General features: G+C 42.8%; 1 protein-coding gene across 2 annotated transcripts in view; it reads left to right on the top strand.

Moving 5' to 3' along the window:
• Positions 1 to 8,174: 8,174 nt before the first annotated feature.
• The window catches only part of Srcap (Snf2 related CREBBP activator protein), a 52,088-nt gene continuing 37,984 nt past the window's right edge, over positions 8,175 to 22,278 (top strand). The window contains exons 1-6 of one of the 2 annotated variants that reach the window (XM_051193058.1): positions 8,175 to 8,912; positions 10,438 to 10,513; positions 11,393 to 11,655; positions 14,187 to 14,438; positions 17,944 to 18,129; positions 18,572 to 18,712. In XM_051193058.1, coding sequence (XP_051049015.1) covers positions 11,602 to 11,655; positions 14,187 to 14,438; positions 17,944 to 18,129; positions 18,572 to 18,712 — 633 coding nt within the window. In that variant the 5' untranslated portion in view covers positions 8,175 to 8,912; positions 10,438 to 10,513; positions 11,393 to 11,601. The remainder of the gene's footprint in view (positions 8,913 to 10,437; positions 10,514 to 11,392; positions 11,656 to 14,186; positions 14,439 to 17,943; positions 18,130 to 18,571; positions 18,713 to 22,278) is intronic. The other variant, XM_051193057.1, reaches the window with a different exon arrangement.

Raw genomic sequence — 22,278 nt, forward strand, 5'->3', positions numbered from 1 at the left:
CTCCTCCTTCTTTTTCTTCTTCTTAATTTATTTATTTAGCAGGGCAGTAGTGGCACAAGCCTTGAGTCCCAGTACTCTGGAGGCAGAGGCAGGCAGATCTCTGGGAGTTTGAGACCAGCCTGGTCTACAATAGCTAGTTCCAGGACACAGCCTCCAAAGCCACAAAGAAACCCTGTCTCAAAAACAAAAAAAGATTTATTTGGTTTTGGGGTTTCTCTGTAGCATTGGAGCAAATATTTTTTTTAAAAAATTAGGTATGCAAGAGTTCCATCTGCATGTATGTCTGCAGGCCAGAAGAGGGCATAAGATCTGGTCAATCTACTTTTAGAAAGAAAATAGAAGTCTGGAAATATAGCTCAGATGTTAAAAGCACTGGCTACTCTTTTAGAAGACCTGAGTTCAGTTCTCAGCACCTACATGGCAGCTCACAACCATTTGCAACTCCAATCCCAGAGAATCTGATCCCCTCTTCTGGCCTCTGAGAGCACTGAACACAGGTAGTGCATACACAAACATGCAGGCAAAATACTTCCACATAAAAGAATTTTAAAATTTTGAGAAAAAAAATAGAAGAAGAAAAAGAAAATTAGCAGCTAGTGAGATGGCTCAGTAATTAAGAGCATTTTTCTGACTCTCCAGAGGCCCTGAGTATTTTGATACAGCTTGAGGGTGTCCTTGTGTAGGGCACCATGTCGGATTCCATGATAGGCAGAGGGTGACCAAGGCAGAAGGACAAACACACCAGGCAGACAGAACTTAAGTGAGTTTTATTAGAAAGGGGAGGGAGAGGAAAGAGAAAAGAGATAAAGAGACACAGAGGTATGGAGAGGACAGAAGAGAAGAGGGAGACAGGAAAAGAACTGTCTGCCCCAAGGGAACAGCAGGAAAGAGAGCGGGAAGAGAGCACGGAGAGAGAGAAGAGAGCACAGAGAAGAGCCAAAATAAGAGCAAAGAAAGCGTAAATGGGTGGAGGTGTTTCATTTAAAGGAGTCCTTTGCACCTGCATGTAGACTGGTACTCATAGAACCCTGGATTGACCAGAGTACTGCCTGAGTGCATTCTGCCAGGCGACAGGGACAGGCCAGCATAATGCCTGAATCCTTAAACTGAGATTGGTTCCCAGCACCCACATCGGGTTGCTCAAAGTTACCTGGAGCTCCCAGAGGATCTGAAACCTCTGGCCTCTGTAGGTATCTGCAGTCGTGTCCACATACCCACATGCAGCCATACAGATGTTACACATAATTTAAATAATTTTAAAAAAGCATGGTGGCACATTCCTTTATTCCCAGCACTCAGGAGGCAGAGGCAGGTAGATCTCTCTGAGTTCAAGGCCAGCCTGGTCTACATAATAAGTTACAGGCCAGCCAAGGGTTGCATAGTGAAACCCTGTCTTAAAAAATAATGATAATTACAACTAGAGAGATGCCTCAATGGTTAAGAGCACTGTTCTTCCAGAGGACCTGGATTCAGTTCCCAGCACCCACATGGCAGCTCACAACCATCTGTAACTCCAAGGGATTTGACACTCATACAGACATAAATAAAAATGAATCATTAAAAAATTAAAAATATCTGATGGTGGTGGCTCATGCCTTTACTTTAACCCTAGTACTTGGGAGACAGAAGTAGGCAGATCTCAGTGAATTCAAGGCCAGCCTGATCTACAAAGCAAGTTCTAGGACTGCCAGACTTACACAGAGAAATTCTGTCTTGAAAAACAAAATCAAAAGAAAATTTTAAATATTAAAAGATGATAATAAACAGGAAATACATGTACAAATTATTAAAATGATGATTACTGGGTTGTGGTGGTGGCACACCTTTAATCCCAGCACTTGGGAAGTAGAGGCAGGTGGATTTCTGAGTTTGATGCCAGCCTGGTCTACTAAGCTAGTATCAGGACAACTAGAGCTGTTACACAGAGAAACCCTGTTTCAGAAAAATAAGCAAATAAAATAATGACAATTGTTTGACAGACTCACTACATAGATTAGGCTGGCTTTGAACTCATAGAGGTCTCCTTGCCTACTGAGTACTAGGGATTAAAAATGTGTGACACCATGCATATTGTTGAGACAGGGTTTCTCATGTGTTGAAAGCTAGCATCATCACTATATGACTGAGGATTACAGGTATGCACCATAATACCCCATCTACGCAGTGTTGAGGATCAAACCTCAGGCTTTATGGACATTAGAGAAACACTCTACCAACCGAGCTAAGTACTTATCCCCAATTATTACTTATTAATTTTTGGGTTTTTTGAGACAGGGTTTCTTTGTGTAACCCTGGCTGTCCTGGAACTAGCTCTGTAGACTAGGCTGGCCTCAAACTCAGAGATCCAACTGCCTCAGCCTCCCAAGTACTGGGACTAAAGATAAGCAACACCACTGCCCAGTCCAATTATAATTTTTTTACCTCCCCCCAAACACTCAGAAATAAAAATTGGGGAGCCTGGTGGGGGTGATACATGCAGAGGCTGACAAGGGGCTACACAAAGAAACCCTGTCTCAAAAAAAAAAAAAAAAAAAAAAGCCTTGTGGTGGTGACACACGCCTTTAATCCCAGCACTCCAAAGGCAGAGGCAGGTGGATCTCTGTGAGTTTGAGGCCAGCCTGGCCTACAGAGTGAGTTTGAGGAAAGCTAGAGGTACACAGAGAAAACCTGTCTTGAAAAACCAAAAATTAAAATAAAAATGTATATACTTATTATGGTGGAAGCTTTGCCCCAGCCCCTGGCATCCATATACCCAGAGTCTGGATGTTATGATGGAGGTTCCACCCAAGTCTCCCTCCCACATCTCCCTCCAAACCCTGCTGCATCTCAGAAAGCCCGCCAAATGACCCCTCCCCAGACATGCTCAAGATCATTCTCACAGGATGTTCAAACTGCCCCCAGAAAACACCCCTGTGGTTTTCCAGTCTCTCTGGTCTCTCTTTCCCCTCTCATCTCTAGGGGTCTGGAAAGCCAAGGGAGCATTGTGTCCATTAAACATGGGCTTTTTCTAATTCAGTTTGATTTGATTTGATTTGATTTGAATTGCTGCATCAGAGGAGAGATTTATCTGGGTGTAAAAAAATTTCAATATTTGCCTAGGTAGGGAGATACCATTATTACAAAGATCATTATTTTCTCAGGGCAAGGCTTTTCCATTGCACTCTGGATATGTTGTCACCTGTGATTTCCCCAAATTCAAGAAGCTTGACTGCATCGTTTTTGGTAGTGAGGACTACATTGGCACTCTGGCCGAGGTGGGGTTGGAACATAATGGATACTTAAAAAGGATTCCATAGTAACAATGAGCTAGCTGAGCTTGATGGCTCCTTTAGGAGGCTGCCATGTCTGATGCTGGGCACATCACTGGGCACATTGGCAAATTTACTCACTGACCTTTTCGCCAATTCTAGCAGTGATTATCCACAGTCTAGTAGGATTGACAAATGCCTTCATCAAGCCTCATATTGCTCCCAGAGTCAGCTGGAGCTGTGGTCTAGGCCTTAGGAGTCTTCTTGCCTTTGCCCATTCACTTTCTTCAGGATCTTTCAGATTAATGAACTTAATGAACACTGAGCTGACTGGTTGAACACAAGTGACTTCACATCTGAAAAAAAAAAAATTGTTCCCTCTGCAAAATGGGGATACAAACAAAACCTATCTCAATGGAATTATAAGAATTCTTGAATGCCCGATGCTGACAAGATCGCAAGCATGAGTGAGGCGTGTCATCAGCAGCCAACATGTCCTACTCCCCTGCAAATAAAACCTTTTTATGGAAAAAAAAATCTTAGCCAGAGCCAGGCAGTGGTGGTACATGTCCCAGCACTTGGGAGGCAGAGGCAGGTGTATCTAGATGAGTTCAATGCCAGTTTGGTCTACAGAGTGAGTTCTAGGACAGGCTCCAAAGCAACACAGGAAGAAAAAAAATGTCTCAAAAACAAAACAAAACAAATGAACAAAAAAGAAGTCTTGATGTTCTATAAAGTGGAAGAATTCTTAATACTATTAGTCTGTCTCTGGTAGTGATTTTTTATGTTATTTAAAAATACAGAGGGGCTGGAGGGATAGTTTAGTGAGCACTGATAGCTCTTCCAGAGGATCTGAGTTCACTTATCAGCACCCACACAGTGGCTTACAAAACTGTAATTAATCCCAAAGGATCTAACACCTGGAGGCACTGGTACACAAGTACATACAGACATACATGCAGGTGAAATGTCTATATACATAGAATGTTTTTTTTTTTTTTTTTGATTGAAAGAAAAAGTATAGATCTGGCAATGGTTAAGAGTACTTGTGAGGGCTGGAGAAATGGCTCAGAGGTTAAGAGCACTAGCTGGTCTTCCAGAGGTCCTGAGTTCAATTCCCAGCTGGTGCCCTCTTCTGGCATGCAGGCATACGTGCAGGCAGAACACTGTGTGCATGTGTGCATAACAAATAAATACTCTTAAAAAAATAATCTATTGAGTTGGGGATTTAGCTCAGTGGTAGAGCAATTGACTCTCAAGTGCAAGGCCCTGGATTAGGTCCTTAGCTCTGAAAAAAATGGGGGGTTGGAGAGATGGCTCAGTGATTAAGAACACTAGCTGGTCTTCCAGAGGTCCTGAGTTCAAATCCCAGCAATCACATGATCTGGTGCTCTCTTCTAATCTGCAGGGATACATGCCGATAGAACACTGTATACATAATAAATAAATAAATCTTTTTGTTGTTGTTTGAGGCAGGGTCTCCCTGTGGCTTTGAAGCCTATCCTGGAATTAGCTTTTGTAGACCAGGCTGGTCTCAAAAAAATTAATAAATCTTAAAAAGAAAGAAAGAGAACACCAACTAGTTTTCCAGAGGACCTGAGTTCAATTCCAGCAATGGTGCTGTAAGAACAAGTGCTCTTGAGTACCAGGCAACCTCTCCAGCCTCCTTTTGGAAGTTATTGTTTGTGAAGGAAAGTGTGTACATACCCAAATGCACACGTGGAGTTAGTGTCTCCTTCTACATTTACATGGGTTCTGGGGATTGAATTTGGTCAGATTTACTCAGCACTCTGAATTGAAACTACACCCTTGCTGAACCTTGCCATTACCCTTTAGGAAGCCTTGTTTGTGATACATACTAGAACCAGAAAGGGATGTTTGTTCTTTTTCTTTTTTGTTAAAAGATTTGTTTTCTTAAGATTTACTTCTTTATTATGTGTACAGTTTTCTGCCTGTACACCTGCACTTCAAAAGGGGGCACCAGGCCGGGCATTGGTGGCACACACCTTTAGTCCCAGCACTCAGGAGGCAGAGGCAGGTGGATCTCTGTGAATTGGAGGCCAGACTGGTCTACAGAACTAGTTTCAGGACAGGCTCCAAAGCAATACAGAGAAACCCTATCTCATAAAAGGGCACCAGATGTCATCAATTACTGATGGCTGTGAGCCACCATGTGCTTGCTGGGATCTGAACTCAGGCCCTCTGGAAGAGTGGAAGAGCAGCCCCTGAGCTGTTCCTCTAGCACTGGTTTCTTTTTTCAACATAGGATCTCACTAAGTAGTTCCGGCTGACTTAGAATTCACTATATCTATTTTTTTGAGACAAGGTCTTGCTATGTAACCCAAGCTGGTCTTTGTGACACACAGAGAAAAAGAATAAGGAATGCTCTTGCATCATGACGTAGAGATGGAGGTCAGAAGACAACTTTTTGGGAGTTCCTTTTCTTCAAACCTTGTTTTGAGGCATGCTCACTCCTTTTTTACTTTTTTGCTGTACTCCATGCTAGTTAGTCTGAGAGCAATTTTCCCATCTTGCTTTCTTGCTTGTAGGAGTGCTGGGATTACAAATGTGTACCACTGCATCCAGTTCTTTGCAAGAGATCTTTGGACCAAGCAGTAGTAGCACAGGCCTTTAAATCCCAGCACTTGGGAAACAGAGGCAGGTGGATCTCTGTGAGTTTGAGATCAGCCTGGTAAAAAAAAGAGTTCTGTGGACCAAGCTCAGGTGGCTAGCACTTTTACCCAGTGAACCATTTCCCATTCCCCAGGCTGATTTTAATATCACAATTTTCTTGTCTCAGATTCCTGAGTATTGGAAATTTAGGCACACAGCGCCATACCCAGCTTTCAGCTATTTGAGACCAAACTGGCCTCGAACTCAGAGATCCACCTGCTTCTGACTCTCAAGTGCTGAGATTAAAGGCGTGTGCCACTACCACCTGGCTATATTTACTTTTTATTATTTTGATTTCTTGAGACAGAGAACTCAATATGTGGACCAGACTGGCCTTGATATCTGTATCTCCTGGCTTCTGCTTCTTAAATGTTTGGGATTAAAATTGTTTATCACCACACCCAGCACTTAAGAAAATTAAAATACTTTAAAAAAAGTATATGGGTGATTTGTCTGTGTGTATGTGTACCATGTGCTTTCGGTGACATAGAGGCCAGAAGAGGTTAAAAATTATTGCAGGTTATCTTGTTGGTCTCAGGAACTGAGTTCTCTGGCCTGAGCCAGTGCTTTAACTACTGAATTATCTCTCTTCCACTACCTACATTTATGTTCTCTTTCCTTCGCTTTATTCCTGTCCTTCCTTCCTTTCTTTTCGTGTGTGTATGTCTCTATATGTAAACGAGGCTGGCTTTGTATTCACAGAGATTTGCCCTGCCAGTGCCTCTTCAGTGTTGGGATTAAAGGTGAGTGCCACACCTGGCCCCATTTTTTATTATGTATATGTATGTATATGTACGTATATGTGTATGTATGATTATGTATATCTGAAAAGGCAAAGTGTAAAACAATATATAGTATGGTATCATTTAAATAAGGGAGTCAACATTGATTACTTTTGGGCAGGGCACTGAGAACATGTGAGAAGGGTTTTTCTGTATAACAGTCCTGGCTGTCCTGTAACTCTTTGTAGAAGAGCCTGGACTCGAACTCACAGGGATCCACCTGCCTCTGCTGGGATAAAAGGTGCACATTACCACAGCCTGGAAGAGGGGAAGGTTTTGCTGATAATTCATATTAGACTTTATTTTTATAAAAGTAAATATTACCTCTGTAATTTGAGATTTTATTTTTATTTTATGAATGTTTGCCTGTGTCTGTGCATCAGAAGAGGGTGTTAGATCCCTGAGACTGGAGTTAGAGACTCTTAGGAGCTTCCATGTCTGGCTGGGAATCATATCCCAGGTTCTCCGGAAGAGCAGCCAGTCTTAACCACTGAACCATCTCTCCAGCCCTACCTCTGTAATTTTCTCAAAACAAAAACCCACAAAACTTTAAGAGCCCTAACTTCAAAAAAGGCAAACATATACTTACTGAATAGCTATATACATGGCTTTTAAAAGACATCATCTTTGAACTTTAGAATATTAACTAGGCATGTGTGTTGTGTGTGTGTATGTGTACATACCAAGTATGCAACACCCAGGCTGGCCTCTACCAGTATCTACTGGGATTATAAGCATATACATTCATGCCTAGCTGTAAAGAATCTTTCCCCACTATCCACAATTGCTGGGAGCATGTCTGTCTGATTTGTTATGTTTTGGGGAAGGGTCTTGATATGTAACCAAGGGCTCAAGATATTTCTTGAAACTGTTTCTAACAATAAACAGGTCCTTAAAATGGGAAAGGAGTATCAGATTCTCCAAAACACTTATTTTTTTTTTTAAGGATTTTTTATTTGATGTATATGGATATTTTACTTGCATGTAAGTCTGTGCATCGTGTTCATGCAGTGCCCTCTAAGGTCAGAAGAGGTGTCTGATTCCCTGGAACCGGGGAGTTACAAATGGTTATGAGCTGCTTTGAGTGCTGGAAATAGAACCTGGGTCCTCTGGAAGAGGAAACAGTCAATAAATATTCTTAATTGCTGAGCCATCTTCCCAGCCTCTCAAAAGGATCCTTAATGTGGAAAACCTGCACATCAACTGCACAAAAGTTGGGGGGGGGGAGTTCTCTCTGCAGGAGCATCTCTGATGAGTTTAAGGTTAGCCGGATCTACTTGTCGAATCCAAGTCTGCCACAGCTACAATGTGAGACCTTGTCTTTAAAAAAATAGAGCAACTGGCGGCTCAGGCTCCAAAACTGATTTGTTTCATTTCACTGGCTGATCTGCAAACATAAAACCTGCCAAAGAATATTCCCACTGTACAGCTTCAATGCAACACGACTTTCCGTGGTTTCAGATCCGACGAAGCGTGCCTAGGAAGCGCGGAACCCGGGAATTGACTACAACTCCCATCTTGCTTTGCGCTCCAGACAAGAGCCCTACGCTGGCACGCGAGCCTACCCGCCCCTCCAGCCTCCAGTTACTGTGTATCGCGAGAAGACGGGCCGCTCCGGCGGTAGCGATAACGAGCCTTGGTGGTGGTAGTGGTGGTAGTGGCGGTGGCGGCCGAGAAGGCGGCGGCCATTTTGGTGAGGCCTCGGGAGCAGCGGCGGCGGCGGCGAAGTCGCTGGGAGTAGCGTCTCCTTTTTCTCCAACTTACTGATCGCCTCTCCGTGGCGGGACTAGACGCGGTGGGGGCACGGGGGCGGCTCTAGCTGCGGCCCTCAGGGGAATTTAAAGCGGTGAAGGCGGCGACCAAGAGGGGGCCCTCCCCCCTCCTCGGCGGGAGGGGGGTGGTGAGCACGCCCCCGAGGACGCAGGTAAGGAGAGGGAGACAAGATGGCGGAGGCTTCACAGTTCCCCCTCCCCTGACGGGTGACTGCGCGCGCATCTCCTAGTGCCTTTTCCCACCTTCCCGGGGTGCTGCGCGCGCACCTTCAGCCGGGGCCCTGGGGCCGGTGAGCGAGGCTGCCTGCGCGCGCCCATAGAGACCAAAGCGGGGGGTGTCAGGCGGGGTGGCGTCTGGTCTCAGCGCGTCTTCCTTGCCCTCCTGCCCTTCTGCGCACGCGTGCGTGAGCGAACAAACCCCGAGAGGACGGACCCAGGTGCGCTTCTGCCCGCCCACCAACCTGCCTCCCCTCAGGGGAGAGGAAGAGGAAAGGGTGCATGAGACGAACAGTCCGGGCGCATGCCCACCATAATCCATTTAGAGACCCAGGCTTGGCGCGTGAACCCTTTCTTCCTCAGCCCTTTGCGGTCTGTTGATGTGAGGGCGCTGACGGTCGCGGAAGCGGACTTCCGAGTCCTGCGACCCAGTCTATGGTTTTGGGTTCTGGCGGGAACCCCCCCAGGCCGTGCGCGCTGCCGGATCACTCCGCCTCCAGCCGCGCACGCGCGGGCCCCTCCCCCCAGCCTGGCGCGCACGTTGGGTGGGGTGGGCGAGCTGGAGGGGGCGGGGCTACCGTGAAAGCTTGGGCCGAGGTCGGGGGTCATTCTGGGTCAACCCACTGAGAAGTCTTAGGAGACCGTAATGAAGACCAGGGTCAACAGTTCAGGCATCTTGGATTTGGACCTACCTACTCTCGTGACTGGAGTGTGGACGGTGAATCAAGGCAGCACTGCACATAGATTAGGAGTTAACCCGGCAAATACTTCCGGGCCTTGTATAGTTTAACCCTGCTTGTTTCCGGAGCATGGCTCTCGTTGGAGACTTCCTTACTTACGTAGGCTTAAAAAGCTCTATAAAGTTCTTGGATGTTTCATCCCGCGTGTACAGATTTCGAAGGATCCTTTTCTGTGACCAACTATTTGCTTTTTGTTTTGGGGAACTCCACCCTCATTCCTGTTAAGTCCTCACTGAAAAGGCAAGCAGGCAATCAGACATCCAGCAGGCTTTGTGAATGTCAGGTTTCTTTCCTTCATTTGGTGTTTGGAATTTAAAGTACTTTATCTTTTAAAACTTTTTGTTAGTTTCCTTTCCTCTCTGCTCTTATCCAGCCAGAATGTACAACCCTGTGAAATTCTCTAAACAAAACAGGAATTGTTTTTGTTGCCATTATTTTTTTTTTTTTTCTTTTCGAGACAGGTCTCTGTGTAGCTTTATTTGGAGGATGGCCTGGAACTCTATAGATCAGGCTGACCTCGAACTCACAGAGATTAACCTGCTTCTGCCTCGGGAGTGCTGGTATCAAAGGCGTGTGACAAAATAGCCTGTCATTACTTTAAAAAAAAAAAAAAGTATTTTACTTTTGCCTGTGTTTGTGAATACCTGTGTTCACCACATGCATGCCAGGTGTTCGAACAGGCCAGAAGAGGGCGTCGGAACCACTGCAACTGGAGTTAACAGCAGTTGTGAGCTGCCATGTGGATGCTGGGAACCGAAACTAGGACCTGTGCAGGAGGAGTAAACACTGAATCACGAGGCATCTCTAGACATTCCCCCAGGGCCTCATTGAGCTACTACAGCCTGACCAAGTTTGTTTTATTTTTCTGAAGCATGAGCTTTTCCTACTGCTATTATATGAACTGTCTTTGGCAGTATTTTTAAGTCTCAGAAAGCTGGTATAATGCTCTGAGATGGGTATTGATATGTGGATTTGTCCTTCACTACTCCTTTCTCTACTGTTTTAGGTGTGATTTCCCTCATTACAGCAAGGCACCGTGGAAGTGCAGAGTTTCACAGGGGGTGTGGTCTCTGCTCACACAGGTGAGCCACCTTCAGATAAAATTTTGTGATTATGTTAATGGGGAAATAGTATGAGATAATGAGAGAATAGTTATTTGTGAATTTTTGGTCTGGAAAACTTCAAGTCTTTGCATGTGTTTTCATTGGGGATTTGACCATGGTGGTATAACAATGGAATCTCAGCATTACCAGGGAGAGTACTGAGAGTACAATGTTCTTCAGAGGTTTGTTCTGTCTTCTTTAGTGCTGGGTCTCTGCAGAGCCCTGGCTGTCCTGGAATTCACTCTGTAGACCAGGCTGGCCTTAAACTCACAGAGATCCACCTACTTCTACCTCTGGTGTGTGCCACTACTGCCCAGCATATTTCTTCTTTTGAAAGGAGATTTCGTTATGTGGCTGAGGCTATTCTGGAATGCCTGGATTCAAACAATCCTCTTTACCCTAGTTTTCCAAATATGTTCTGCCTCTTCTAGCTAAGCAAGTACTTCCAAGTGTTTGACACATAGCAAATGCTCAAGAAACATGGGGAGATAGGGTCTTACACCAACTGTGTAACCAGGGATGAACTTGAACTTGTGATCTTTCTGCCTTTACCTTCCAAGCTTTGGTATTGAAGGTTTATGCCACCCTGTTGGTTTTATGCTTTGTTGGAGATTGAACACGTGTTTTATGTGTGCTAGGTGCGCACTCAACCAACTGAGCTATCTCCCTGTTCCTGGCAACAGTTCTTAACCTCAGCATTTAGGAGGCTGAGGCAAGAGGATAATTCTTCCCAGGCCAGCCTGGATGATGTAGTAAGACCCTATCTGTCTCAAAAAATAAACAACTCTTTTAATAGTTTTTAATTTTATTTTTACTTTTTTTTTTTTTTTTTTTTTTTTTTTTTTAATCCAACCATAGGTGCTCCAGAGGTTGGTGAACCTGAGCGGAGGCTGGGACGCCCTGGTGGGCCCCGGGCCCTGGAAGGCAGGTCCCGGTGGCTGGTGGCCCAGAATGAGGCCAGCTCCCAGCATGCCCTGCAGCCGGACACCAGCCCCTCGGCCTGCAGCAGTGGTGATAATAACCCAGTCATTCTTCAGGCATCCAGCAAGGAGCCTGGGAGTGGGACCATGCAGAGCAGCCCCTCCCCTGCTCATCCTCAGCTCCCAATCCTACAGACACAGGTTTGAAAGTGGGGAGGGTTCCATGGCTTATTTTCGGTGGACCAATGGACTAGGTTTTCAGACAGAAGTGGTGTTGCAGTTGAGATTGGATTTTGTTTAGTTTTCAGATACATTGGGCTATAACATGTCAAGCCTGTTCGATATCTTCTTCTCCTCCTTCTCTTCCTCTTCTTCCTTTTCCTTTTTTTAGTATATGTGCTGTCAAAGTGAGCACTCCTCCTTTTTTAATTTGTTTTTTTCAAAACAGTTTTTCTGTGTACTGTCCTGGAACATACTCTGTAGACCAGGCTGGCCTTGAATTTGGATCCATTTGTTTCTGCCTCCCAAGTGTTGTTATTAAAGGCTTGTACTAAAATGCCTGGCTTTAGATACTTAATTTCTGCTTCACATAATAATAATAATGTTGATTTCCAAGAGTGCAGGTCTGGAGGGATATGGTGGCACATGCCTTTAATCATAGCACTCAGAGGCAGAGACAGGCAGATCTCTATAGATCTAGGCCAGTCTGGTCTATTTAATGATTCCCAGACCAGTTAAGAGTACATGCATAGTGAGACCCTGTCTTTAAAAAGGGGGGGGAAAAGATGCAGGTGTTTCTTAAAGTGGTTGAATTAGGCTAGGCTAGAAATGGAAACTTGGCAAAATGCTTCTAAGACCTTAGGCTTTGAGAATAATTTAACTTCATTAGGAACTACAATAGGGTAAGCCATAAGTGAGACATTATTTCTTTCCTTGTACTGTGGGAATGTGTAGTGGGGGAATAAGTTTGGCTTTTTAAATTAATTAGATCTTCATTTGCATTTAATAGGCTTTTTTTCCCTTTTAATAAGTCAGAGCTTCTAGTGGAGCTTGGGTTTAGCTTATTTGGTACAGTTCGTGTCATGCAGAAGGCTCAGGGTTGGCCCCTGGGTTGATTCCCAGTACTGTATATATAGTATATGGTGATAACATACTTGTAATCCCAGCACTTTGAAAGGTGGAAGCAGTATGATCAGAAGTTGAGGTCATTCTCAGCTACATAGGGAGTTCCAGGTTTACCTGAGGTACATGTGACCCTGTCTAAAAAGGAAGGAGAGGGAATTGTGAGTTTCCTAATATCCCCCAGCCTCCTGAATCCTAGGATTGTAGACCTGTACCCCTTTGGGTAATTCAGTTGGTTCATTTGTTGTGGTTGGCTTTGAACTTAGGGCCTTGTGCAGGCTAAGGCAAACTCTTTACTATTGAGCCATATCCCTTTGGGCTTTCAGATATGTTGCTGGGAGTTAAGTACAGAGCTTTGCACAATCCAGATAAGTAAGCACTTTTGTCATTGCTTCAATGGATTTGATACTTAGAATTTCCTTAGTTTCCAGGAAATTTTGATATGTAGTCTTGAATCATTTTGCTGGAGTAGGAGTTTGAAGCTCTCTGAGATGTTGGTTTTGTAGTGAATTTTATGAATGAGTTCATTTGCCATATTTCAGTGGGATTTGTTTGGTTTTCTTTTTTGTTGCTCTGTATCCCTGGCTGTCCTGTAACTCCCTCTGTAGACTAGGCTGGCCTTGAACTCAGAGATCTGTCTTCTGCTGCCTCCTGGGTGCTAGGATTAAGGTCATGTGACACCACTGCCTGGCTGGGACGTTGTTTTCAATTATTGCTTTTATACTGTGTAAAGTAATGTTTTAGTATTTGAGAACAGTATTTAGTTCCATCCCCTGTATCTTCAGTGAAGAGATTTCAGGGCCTTTTTTTTTTTCTATTATTTGAAATTCTAATTTATTACATAGGTGAATCTGCTGTAATTACTTCTTACTTTATGTGAGTAAACTCAAGGTTCCCCTGGCTGTGGTAGAGCATGCCTTTAATCCCAGGCAGGTGTCTATGAGTTAGAGGTCAGAGTGGTCTACAGAGTGAATTCTAGGACATCCAGGACTGTTTCACAGAGAAACCCTGTTTCTAAAAACAAACAAACAAACAAACAAAAAAAAAAAGAGAGAGAAGCAAACTTTTAAAAGAACCTTTAAATTTGAAATCATAGCATGCTTTTGATCACAGCACTCATGAGACAGAGATAGTCCATCTCTGTGTCTACATATTAAGACTGTTTCAAAAAAAAAAGAGCAAAAGAAATCATGCACTGTAGTAGTCTTGTAAAACAAATTTTTGTTTTTGAGAGCTGTACTTCTAGCCATGTAATAGCAGTATTGAATTTAGTTATTTGTATCATCGTGTATATCTTGCATATCAGATATCTACTAGGAATTTGGTTCTATTATTTCAATTACTTTAATCATTTCCAAGCCTGTTATGGTGATACTAGCCTATTAATCTAACACTTAGGAGGTGGATTGTAAGTCCCAGGCCAAACTGGGCACATAGTAAGACCTTGTCTTTAACTACCACCACCCCAAAAGAAAACAAACCAACAAAGTGTGTTGATAAAAATGAAAATGATACCTTATTCTACAAGTTTTTTTGTTGTGAAATGGAATAGAAAGAAAATGTATTAGCACAATGTTCAGCATCTTCTCAATCATTTCCCCCTTTTTTAGATGGTGTCGGACGGCATGACAGGCAGCAATCCTGTGTCCCCTGCCTCATCTAGTTCTCCAGCTTCTAGTGGGGCAGGTGGCATCTCCCCCCAACATATTGCTCAAGATTCCTCTCTGGATGGACCTCCAGGCCCACCAGATGGTACTACAGTTCCTCTGGAGGGGTTCAGCTTATCCCAGGCTGCTGACCTGGTCAACAAGGGCCCAAAGTGGGAGAAGAGCCATGCAGAAATCGCAGAACAAGCTAAACATGTATGTATTGGGAAGGTCCATGAAGATTCATGGCAGTTGTCTGTCTTAACTCTAGTATCCCATGGGTATTTTGTGTCTTTGTTTTTACCATTAATTTAGGGTATGGATTCCTTCTTTGTCTTGAGTATGTTGCTTGAAGTAAAGCAACCCCTCTCCCTCCTTCCCTTTCTTTGAGGGCTGGAGAAATGGTTCTGTAGTTTAGAGCACTGGCTAGTTTTCCAGAGGACCCTGGGTTCAATTCCTAGTTGCCACATGGTAGCTTATAGCTGTTTATAAGGTAGTTGCAGGGAATCCAGTTCTCTCTTGCCTTTATGTGCACTAGGCAAACCACTCATATATATGCAAAAGAAAGTGACCAACCTTCCTTCTTTCTTTCAATCTAAACTGAGGCTAGTATACACTTTTTTTTTAAAGGTTAATTTAATTTTTGTATATATATCTTGCCTACATGTATGTATGTATTACATCCATGCCTGGTCCTCCTGGTGTTCAGAAGAGGACATCTGATCCTCTGGAACTGTCAGTTATGAGCTACTGTGGTGGAGTATCAAACTCAGGTCTTCAGCAAGAACAAGTTCTCTTAATCACTGAGCCATTTTTCCAGCTGTAGGCAAGTGTTGTTATCACTGGGTTATACCCTAGTTTTGATTTTTGTTTTTCAGAATAGGAGTATCTGTTTTCTCTTTTTACTGCTCTGGGGATTGAACTCAAGCCTTTGTGTATATACTAGGCAAATTCTCAACCACTAAGTACTGTTACCAGACTTAAAGGAAGAATTAGGCAGGTGTGGTGGCTCTCACTTTTAATCTCTACACTAGGAGGTAGAAAAGGGATCATGAGTTCAGGGCCAGCCTTACTATGTACAGTGGTGTCTTTTTTTTTTTTTTTTTTTTTTTTTTTTTTTGTTTTGTTTTGTTTTTTACAATGGTGTCTTTTAAAAAAAAAAAGTAAATAATAATTGAAAAAATTAGGCTAGATGGTGGTGTCATACTCCTTGAATCCCAGCACTCAGGAGGCAGAAGCATGTGGATCTCTGTGAGTTTGATGACAGTCTGGTCTACAAAGTGAGTTCTAGGACAGCCAGGGGTTTACAGAGAAATCCTACTCTGAAATGCCAAGAAAGTAAATACATATTTCTTCCAAAAAAAAATTTAGTTGTTTTTTTTTTTTTTTTTCCTGAGAGAGGGTTTCTCTGTATTGTTTTGGAGCCTGTCCTGGAACTAGCTCTGTTGACCAGGCTGGTCTCAGAGATCCATCTGCTTCTGCTTCCCGAGAACTGGGACTAGAGGCGTGTGCCACCAACACCCTGCTGCCTCTGTTTCTTGAGTGCTGGAACTGAAGGAGTGGGCTACCTCTACCCAGCCTAATTCTTTCAATTATTATTTACTATGTTCACACAAATACATGATGTGTGTGGGTGCATGTTGTATCACACATGTGTTGCTCAAGAGGACAATTTTGTAGAGTTAGTTTTCTACTTTTACATGGGTTCTGGCCATAGCACTACTCCTGGTCCTTTTTTTTTCTTCCTCCTTTCCTTCTTTCTACCCCCTCCCTACCTCCCTGCATTTGTTCTATTTAGTTTTTGGTGTAGGATCTTAACTTTAGTCTGCCCTAAATCATAAAAGTATGTAACTTGCTGTGATACACCCACAATTCTGGGATTACAGCTGTTAACACACATTTGATTTGTTTTAAGAAATTTATTTATTTGTTTGTTTGTTTGTTTGTTTATTTTGAGACAGGGTTTCTCTGTGACTTTGGAAGCTGTCCTGGAACTAGCTCTTGTAGACCAGTCTGGTCTCGAACTCACAGAGATCCACCTGCCTGTGCCTCAGGAGCACAGGGACTAAAGGCGTGCACCACCACTGCCCAGCTTTTCTAAATTTTTTTAAAGCTACTTGTTAAAAACAAATTTTCAAATGATTTAATGTTCTTAATCAGAAGTTTAATGAATTGCAGAAGCTTTTATTAAGAATGGGAACTTTTTGTTATTGGCAACTGTTATTAGTCTGGTTGTATATATCTTCAGTGTTTTTCCAATAAAGTAAGTTTTTCTAAAATTAATTTTTGTGACTTGTACTCCATCTGTTATTTGTCATATAATCCCTCCATGCTGGAGATTAAATAGAGAGTGTTTTACCTGCTGAGTATAAGCTATAGCTCTTTCTCCCCCAAAGTAGTGTTTTTTTAAAACAAGCACAGCTGACTGGTAGTGGCACACACTTTTAATCCCAGCACTTGGGAGGCAGAGGCAGGCAGATCTCAGTGAGTTCAAGAGGCCAGCCTGGTCTATATTGAATTTCAGGACAGCCAGGGCTATTACACAGAGAAACCCTGTGTAAAAAAAAAAATAAAAATAAAAATAAATAAATAAATAAACACAATTATATAAAATTGCACCAAAATCTTTTTTTATTTTTTATTTATTTATTTATTTATTTTTTTGAGACAGGGTTTCTCTATAGCTTTGGAGCATAACCTAGAACTCACTCTGTTGATCAGGCTAGCCTAGAACTGACAGAGATCTGCCTGTCTCTGCCTTTTGAGTGCTGCACTACTACTGCCCAGGTTTTTACAATGAAAACGAACTCCTTTAGGGCAGTGGTGGCAGATGGATCTCTGAGTTCAAAGCCACTTGGTCTATAAAGTGAGTTCCAGGACAGCCAGGGCTGTTACACAGAGAAACTCAAGAATTCCTTTAGAGTTAAGAAGGTAGTAGGTACTCTCTGTGAAACAACTCTTGGAGTATGTTTTTTCCCAATTTTCACCTTTTTTCAGGATTTTCAGAGATTGTATGAATCAACAGAAAGAGCATGAAATCATGGCTTGAGTTTTTATAACTATTTCATTTGTACTAAGTATATAAGTTTGTGTGTGTGCACTTGCATGTGGAAGTCAGATGTCAACATTTAATTGCTTGTTTTTTTGTTTTGTTTGTTTGTTTTGTTTTCCAGACAGGGTGTCTCTGTATTTCTTTGGATCCTGTCCTGGAACTAGATTTGTAGACCAGGCTGGACTTGAACTCACAAAGATCCGCCTGCCTCTGCCTTCTGAGTAGTGTGACTAAAGGCATGCACCACCAATGCCTGGCCTTAATTGCTTGTTTTTTATTTTGTCTTCATTTTTGTTTCTGTTTTTTGAGATGGGGGTCTCACTATGTAGACCTGTTTGGTTTGGAAGTTGCTATGTAGAATGGGTTGGCCTGGAACTCAAAGAGATCTGCCTCTACCTCCCAAGGTCTGGGATTAAAGGCAGGTGTCACCATACTCGGCTCCCTAGACCTATTTTTGATTCCCAATTCTTTCCTAGCTGTATAATCTCATAAAACTCATTGGATTTCCCAGGTAATTCCCCATACCACCTGCCAAAAGAATCTAGTACCTTGTAGAATTGGTAAGAACATAAAATACAGAGTCCATTCAGGAGTCAGGAATTTAACCATGGCAGTGAGATGGCTTGTATGTCTAAGAACTCTTGATCAATGTAGTTACCCCCTCCCTAGGAAGCTGAAATTGAAACTCGGATTGCTGAACTTCGAAAGGAGGGATTCTGGTCATTGAAAAGGCTACCTAAAGTGCCAGAGCCTCCCCGCTCTAAAAGCCATTGGGACTTTCTGTGTGAAGAGATGCAGTGGCTCTCTGCTGACTTTGCTCAGGAGCGCCGATGGAAACGAGGTGTAGCCCGAAAGGTATGTCCTGTTTGCTGTACTGTCCAAATTTTTACAGGTGTGCATTTGAAACCTTAATGGTTAGCCAGGTGGTGGTGGCAGCATACACTTTTAATGTAAGCACTAGGGACACAGGCAGGCAAATTTCTTAAGTTTGAGGCCATCCTGGTGTATGGAACAAATTCCAGGACAGCCAGAGCTACACAGAAAAGCCTGTCTTAAACACCTGCCTGCCCACCTCCACTCCCCCCCCCCAAAAAAAAAAAATGAAAAAGAAACTTTAGTGGGTGAATTACTTGAAAGGTGGAAGGGGACTAGATGAAATTATAAACCCTTTTGCTTTCTACATTTTGAGGCAAGCTGTAACATCTGGGTTTTCTTGCCCTTGATTGTCTTTGTCTTTGATTGAATGGACAAGGAGATTTAGCTTGAGTGATCTTACACTGGGTCTTTATTGCTATAGGTGGTACGTATGGTAATCCGGCACCACGAAGAGCAGAGGCAAAAAGAGGAAAGAGCTCGGAGAGAAGAACAGGCCAAGCTGCGCCGAATTGCTTCTACCATGGCCAAGGATGTTAGGCAGTTCTGGAGCAATGTGGAAAAGGTAAGCAGTGAGGTTGGACTAAAGGGAATGGATAGCCTTGGACTAGGGTAGAGGGAGGCATGTTGATAGGGCTGACCAAAGTTTACTGAGGAACTAAATACTGCAATTCCAGCTCTTTATGACATTTCTCCATATATTGGACCGTTCTACCACTGAATGTCACAAGGAAGAAGGAATTCCTGGCTTCCTTTATTCCTACTACTCAGTTAAAATTTTGGGAGTAGCTTCCATTGATCTATCTTATAGTTGCAAAATACATTTGTACTTTTGGGGTTGAATCTCTGAAGTCCTCTTCTCCCTTTTTGTGTATGATTGGTTCTAGTACTCCCTAATGGCCTCTGATCTGGAGATGCTCAAGTCCAGTATATGAAATGCATATGACATATGAACAGATAGAAGAATTTCAGATATTTCTATGAAGAATTTGTGAAGCATATTGTGTAAAATTCCTTCATAAATAGTTGTCATACTATATTGTTTGAGATTAGGGGTATTTCTTCATTTCACAGGTTGGCTTTCTTTTTCTTCCAGTTTTGAGACAGGGTGTTATATTTATATAACTCATGTTGGCCTCAACTTTGCTTTGTAGCTAAGGATAATCTTGAACTTCTGTTATTCTGATCTTTTTTTTTTTTTTTTTTTTTTTTTTTTGAAACAAGGCTTTCATGTAGACCAGGTTAGCTTCAAAGTCATCATGTAGCAGAGGCTGATCCTTTTGCTTCTGTTTCCTCTCAAGTGCTGGATTATAGAAAGATCTTGGTGGTTAGTTTTGAACTCATCGTTTCTTCAGTTTTCATTCCTGGCTGCAATGTTTGCTTTATACTTCTTGAGACAGGGTCTCCCTATGTAACCAGTGCTGGTATGGAGCCATCTTTAGTCTCTTGAGTTCTCAGAATGTGCCATCTAACAACTCCTAAGTTTGAAATTATTTGGCCAAAATAATTTTGTTTGTTTTTTGAGACAAGATTTCTCTGTAGCTTTGGAGCCTGTCCTAGAACTCACTCTGTAGACCAGGCTGGCCTCTAGCTTGCAGAGATCCACCTGCCTCTGCCTTCCAAGTACTGGGCTTAAAGGCCTGTGCCACCAACATCCAGCATTGGAGAAAATAATTTTTTATTAGCATTTATTTATTGTGTCTGTATTTGGGTTTGGGGACACATACCATGAAGCATGAAGCTTAAAGGACAATTTATGGGAGTCTGTCTTCTGTTTCTGCCATGTGAGTCCTGAGGATTGAATTCAGACCATCAGACTTGTTATTGAGCCATCTTGCCTGCTCCCTTTCTTTGTGTGCTTGAGATAGGTCTCACTATAGTCTGGATGGGCCTCGAACTCATGTAGGTCAAACTGTCCTTCAACTTACAGAAATCCTGGTTCAGCCACTCTGCCTAGGCTTTTTGTTTGCTTGCTTGTTTGTTTGTTTGGAGACAGAGTCTCATTATCTCTGGTTAGCCTAGAACTCCCTGTGTAAACCAGGCTAGCCATGAGATCTCCTACCTCAAGAGGTTGAAGATTCGAGGTGTTTGATACTATGCCTAGAGGTAGAAACTTTTCTTTTGAAGATGTGTTTATCGGTTTTATTTTTGTATGTGTGTGTGCCTTTATGAATTTTATGTGCATCACATGCTTGTAGGTACACATAGAGGCCAGAGCAAGTTGGACCTCTGGAAAATGGAGTTATAGGTATTGTAAGCTACTTCATATAAGTGTTAGAAACCAAACTCAAATTCTCAGGAAGAACGATCCATGATCTCAACCTCTGATCCATCTGTCTAGTCCCAGCCAGTTTTTTGTTTGTTTTTGTTTTTTTTTTTTTTTTATAGAGTATTTTTTATTTAATTTTATATAACAAAGTCCAATTAAATGAAAACAAACATTTATACACAATATTTGGGAATTTTGTTTGTTTTTTGAGACAGGATTCCTCTGTGTAACAGTCCAGCTGTCCTGAAACTTGCTTTGTAAACCAGCCTGGCCTCAAGTCAATGAAACTCACCTGCCTCTGCCTACCAAGTGCTGGGGATAAAGGTGTATGCCACCACCTGGTTCTAGTCCCAATCTTAAAAAGACTTTCATTTTTATAATTTTAAAATTATATGTATGTCTGTATATCAGTATGTGATGTGGCCTTGTAGGTCAGAGGTGTTGGATTTGGAGCTGAACTTACAGGCAGCTGTGAACTGCCAGATGTAGGTGCTGAGAATTAAACTCCCGTCTTCTTCAAAAGTAGTTAAGTGCTCTTAAGCATGGAGCCATCTCTCCAGCCCCCAGCCCCACTTTTAAAAAATTTAAATTATTTAGATTCATATGGTTATATGTACATAAGCCATAGCTGATTAGTTGAGGTCAGAGGACAACCTGTGGGAGTTGGTTCTCTCTTTCTCACTCTGTGGGTCCTTGGGTTTGAACTCAGGTTGTCATGGAGATAAGTACCTTTACCTACTAAGCCATTTTATCAGCCTCATGTTTTTACTTATTGTTGTTGTTTTAGTTTTGGTTTTTTGAGATACTGTCTCTCTGCCTAGCCCTTGCTGTTCTGGAACTCTGTAGACAAGGCTGGCCTCCAGATCACAGAGATCTGCCTGCCTCTGCCTTGTGAGTGCTGGGATTAAAGGTGTGTGCCACCAAACCCATCTATGGTTTTAATTTTATTAAGCCAGGGTTTTGTGCTGCTAAGTTTGTGCTTTGACTCCAAGCTTTTTGTTTTATTTGTTTTGTTTTTAAGATAGGGTTTCTCCCTGTATTCCTGGCTATCCTGAATCTCGCTCTGTAGACCAGGCTGGTTTCTATAACTCACAGAGATCTGCCCGCCTCTGCCTCCTGAGTGCTAGGATTAAAGGTGTGCTGCACCACCGCCTGGCTTGAATTTTTTTCTTTGAGGTTGGTTGACATATTTGGCCATTCACACATGGTCTTTCTATTGCTGCCGCTTGCCTTGTTAGTAGTTAAAGAAGATACACCCTGCCCACCCAAACTAGGGCTTTGTTCATGCTGGGCATGTGTGTTTCCACTGAGCTCCACTGGCAGCCCCATATACTCTATTTTTATTTGTTTATGTTTGGTTTTTCTGTGTAACCTTGGCTGTTCTAGAACTTACTTTATAAATCAGGATGGGCTTGAAATCAGATCTGCTTGCCTCTATTGAGACTCAATATGTGTATACTCACTACTCAACTACTTTTTGTTTTGTTTTGTTCTCGAGACAGGGCTCCTCTGTGAAACAGTCCCTGCTGTTCTGGAACTTACTTTGTAGACCAGGCTGGCCTCTAATTCACAGAGATCCATCTGCCTCTGCCTCCCAAGTGCTGGGGTTAAAATGAGTGCCAGCTCGCTTTATTTTTTATTTTTTAAAGGTCCAGCTTCAGATGGATTTGTTAATCTTTTCCAGCTCCTTGATATTAGGTTGACTGTTGGAAACCAGCAGTCTGCTGACTACCCCCCCCCCCACGATGGGCGGGACGCTCATAGCCATGTCATCGCTGTACCTGGTTGCACAGGGGACTCAGTTACTCATGGGCAAGTCCCCCTTTTAAAGCAGGCACCACACACACACCCCTCCAGCTTTC

The sequence above is a fragment of the Phodopus roborovskii genome, unplaced genomic scaffold (assembly GCF_943737965.1).
Source record: "Phodopus roborovskii unplaced genomic scaffold, PHOROB, whole genome shotgun sequence".
NCBI lineage: Eukaryota > Metazoa > Chordata > Mammalia > Rodentia > Cricetidae > Phodopus > Phodopus roborovskii.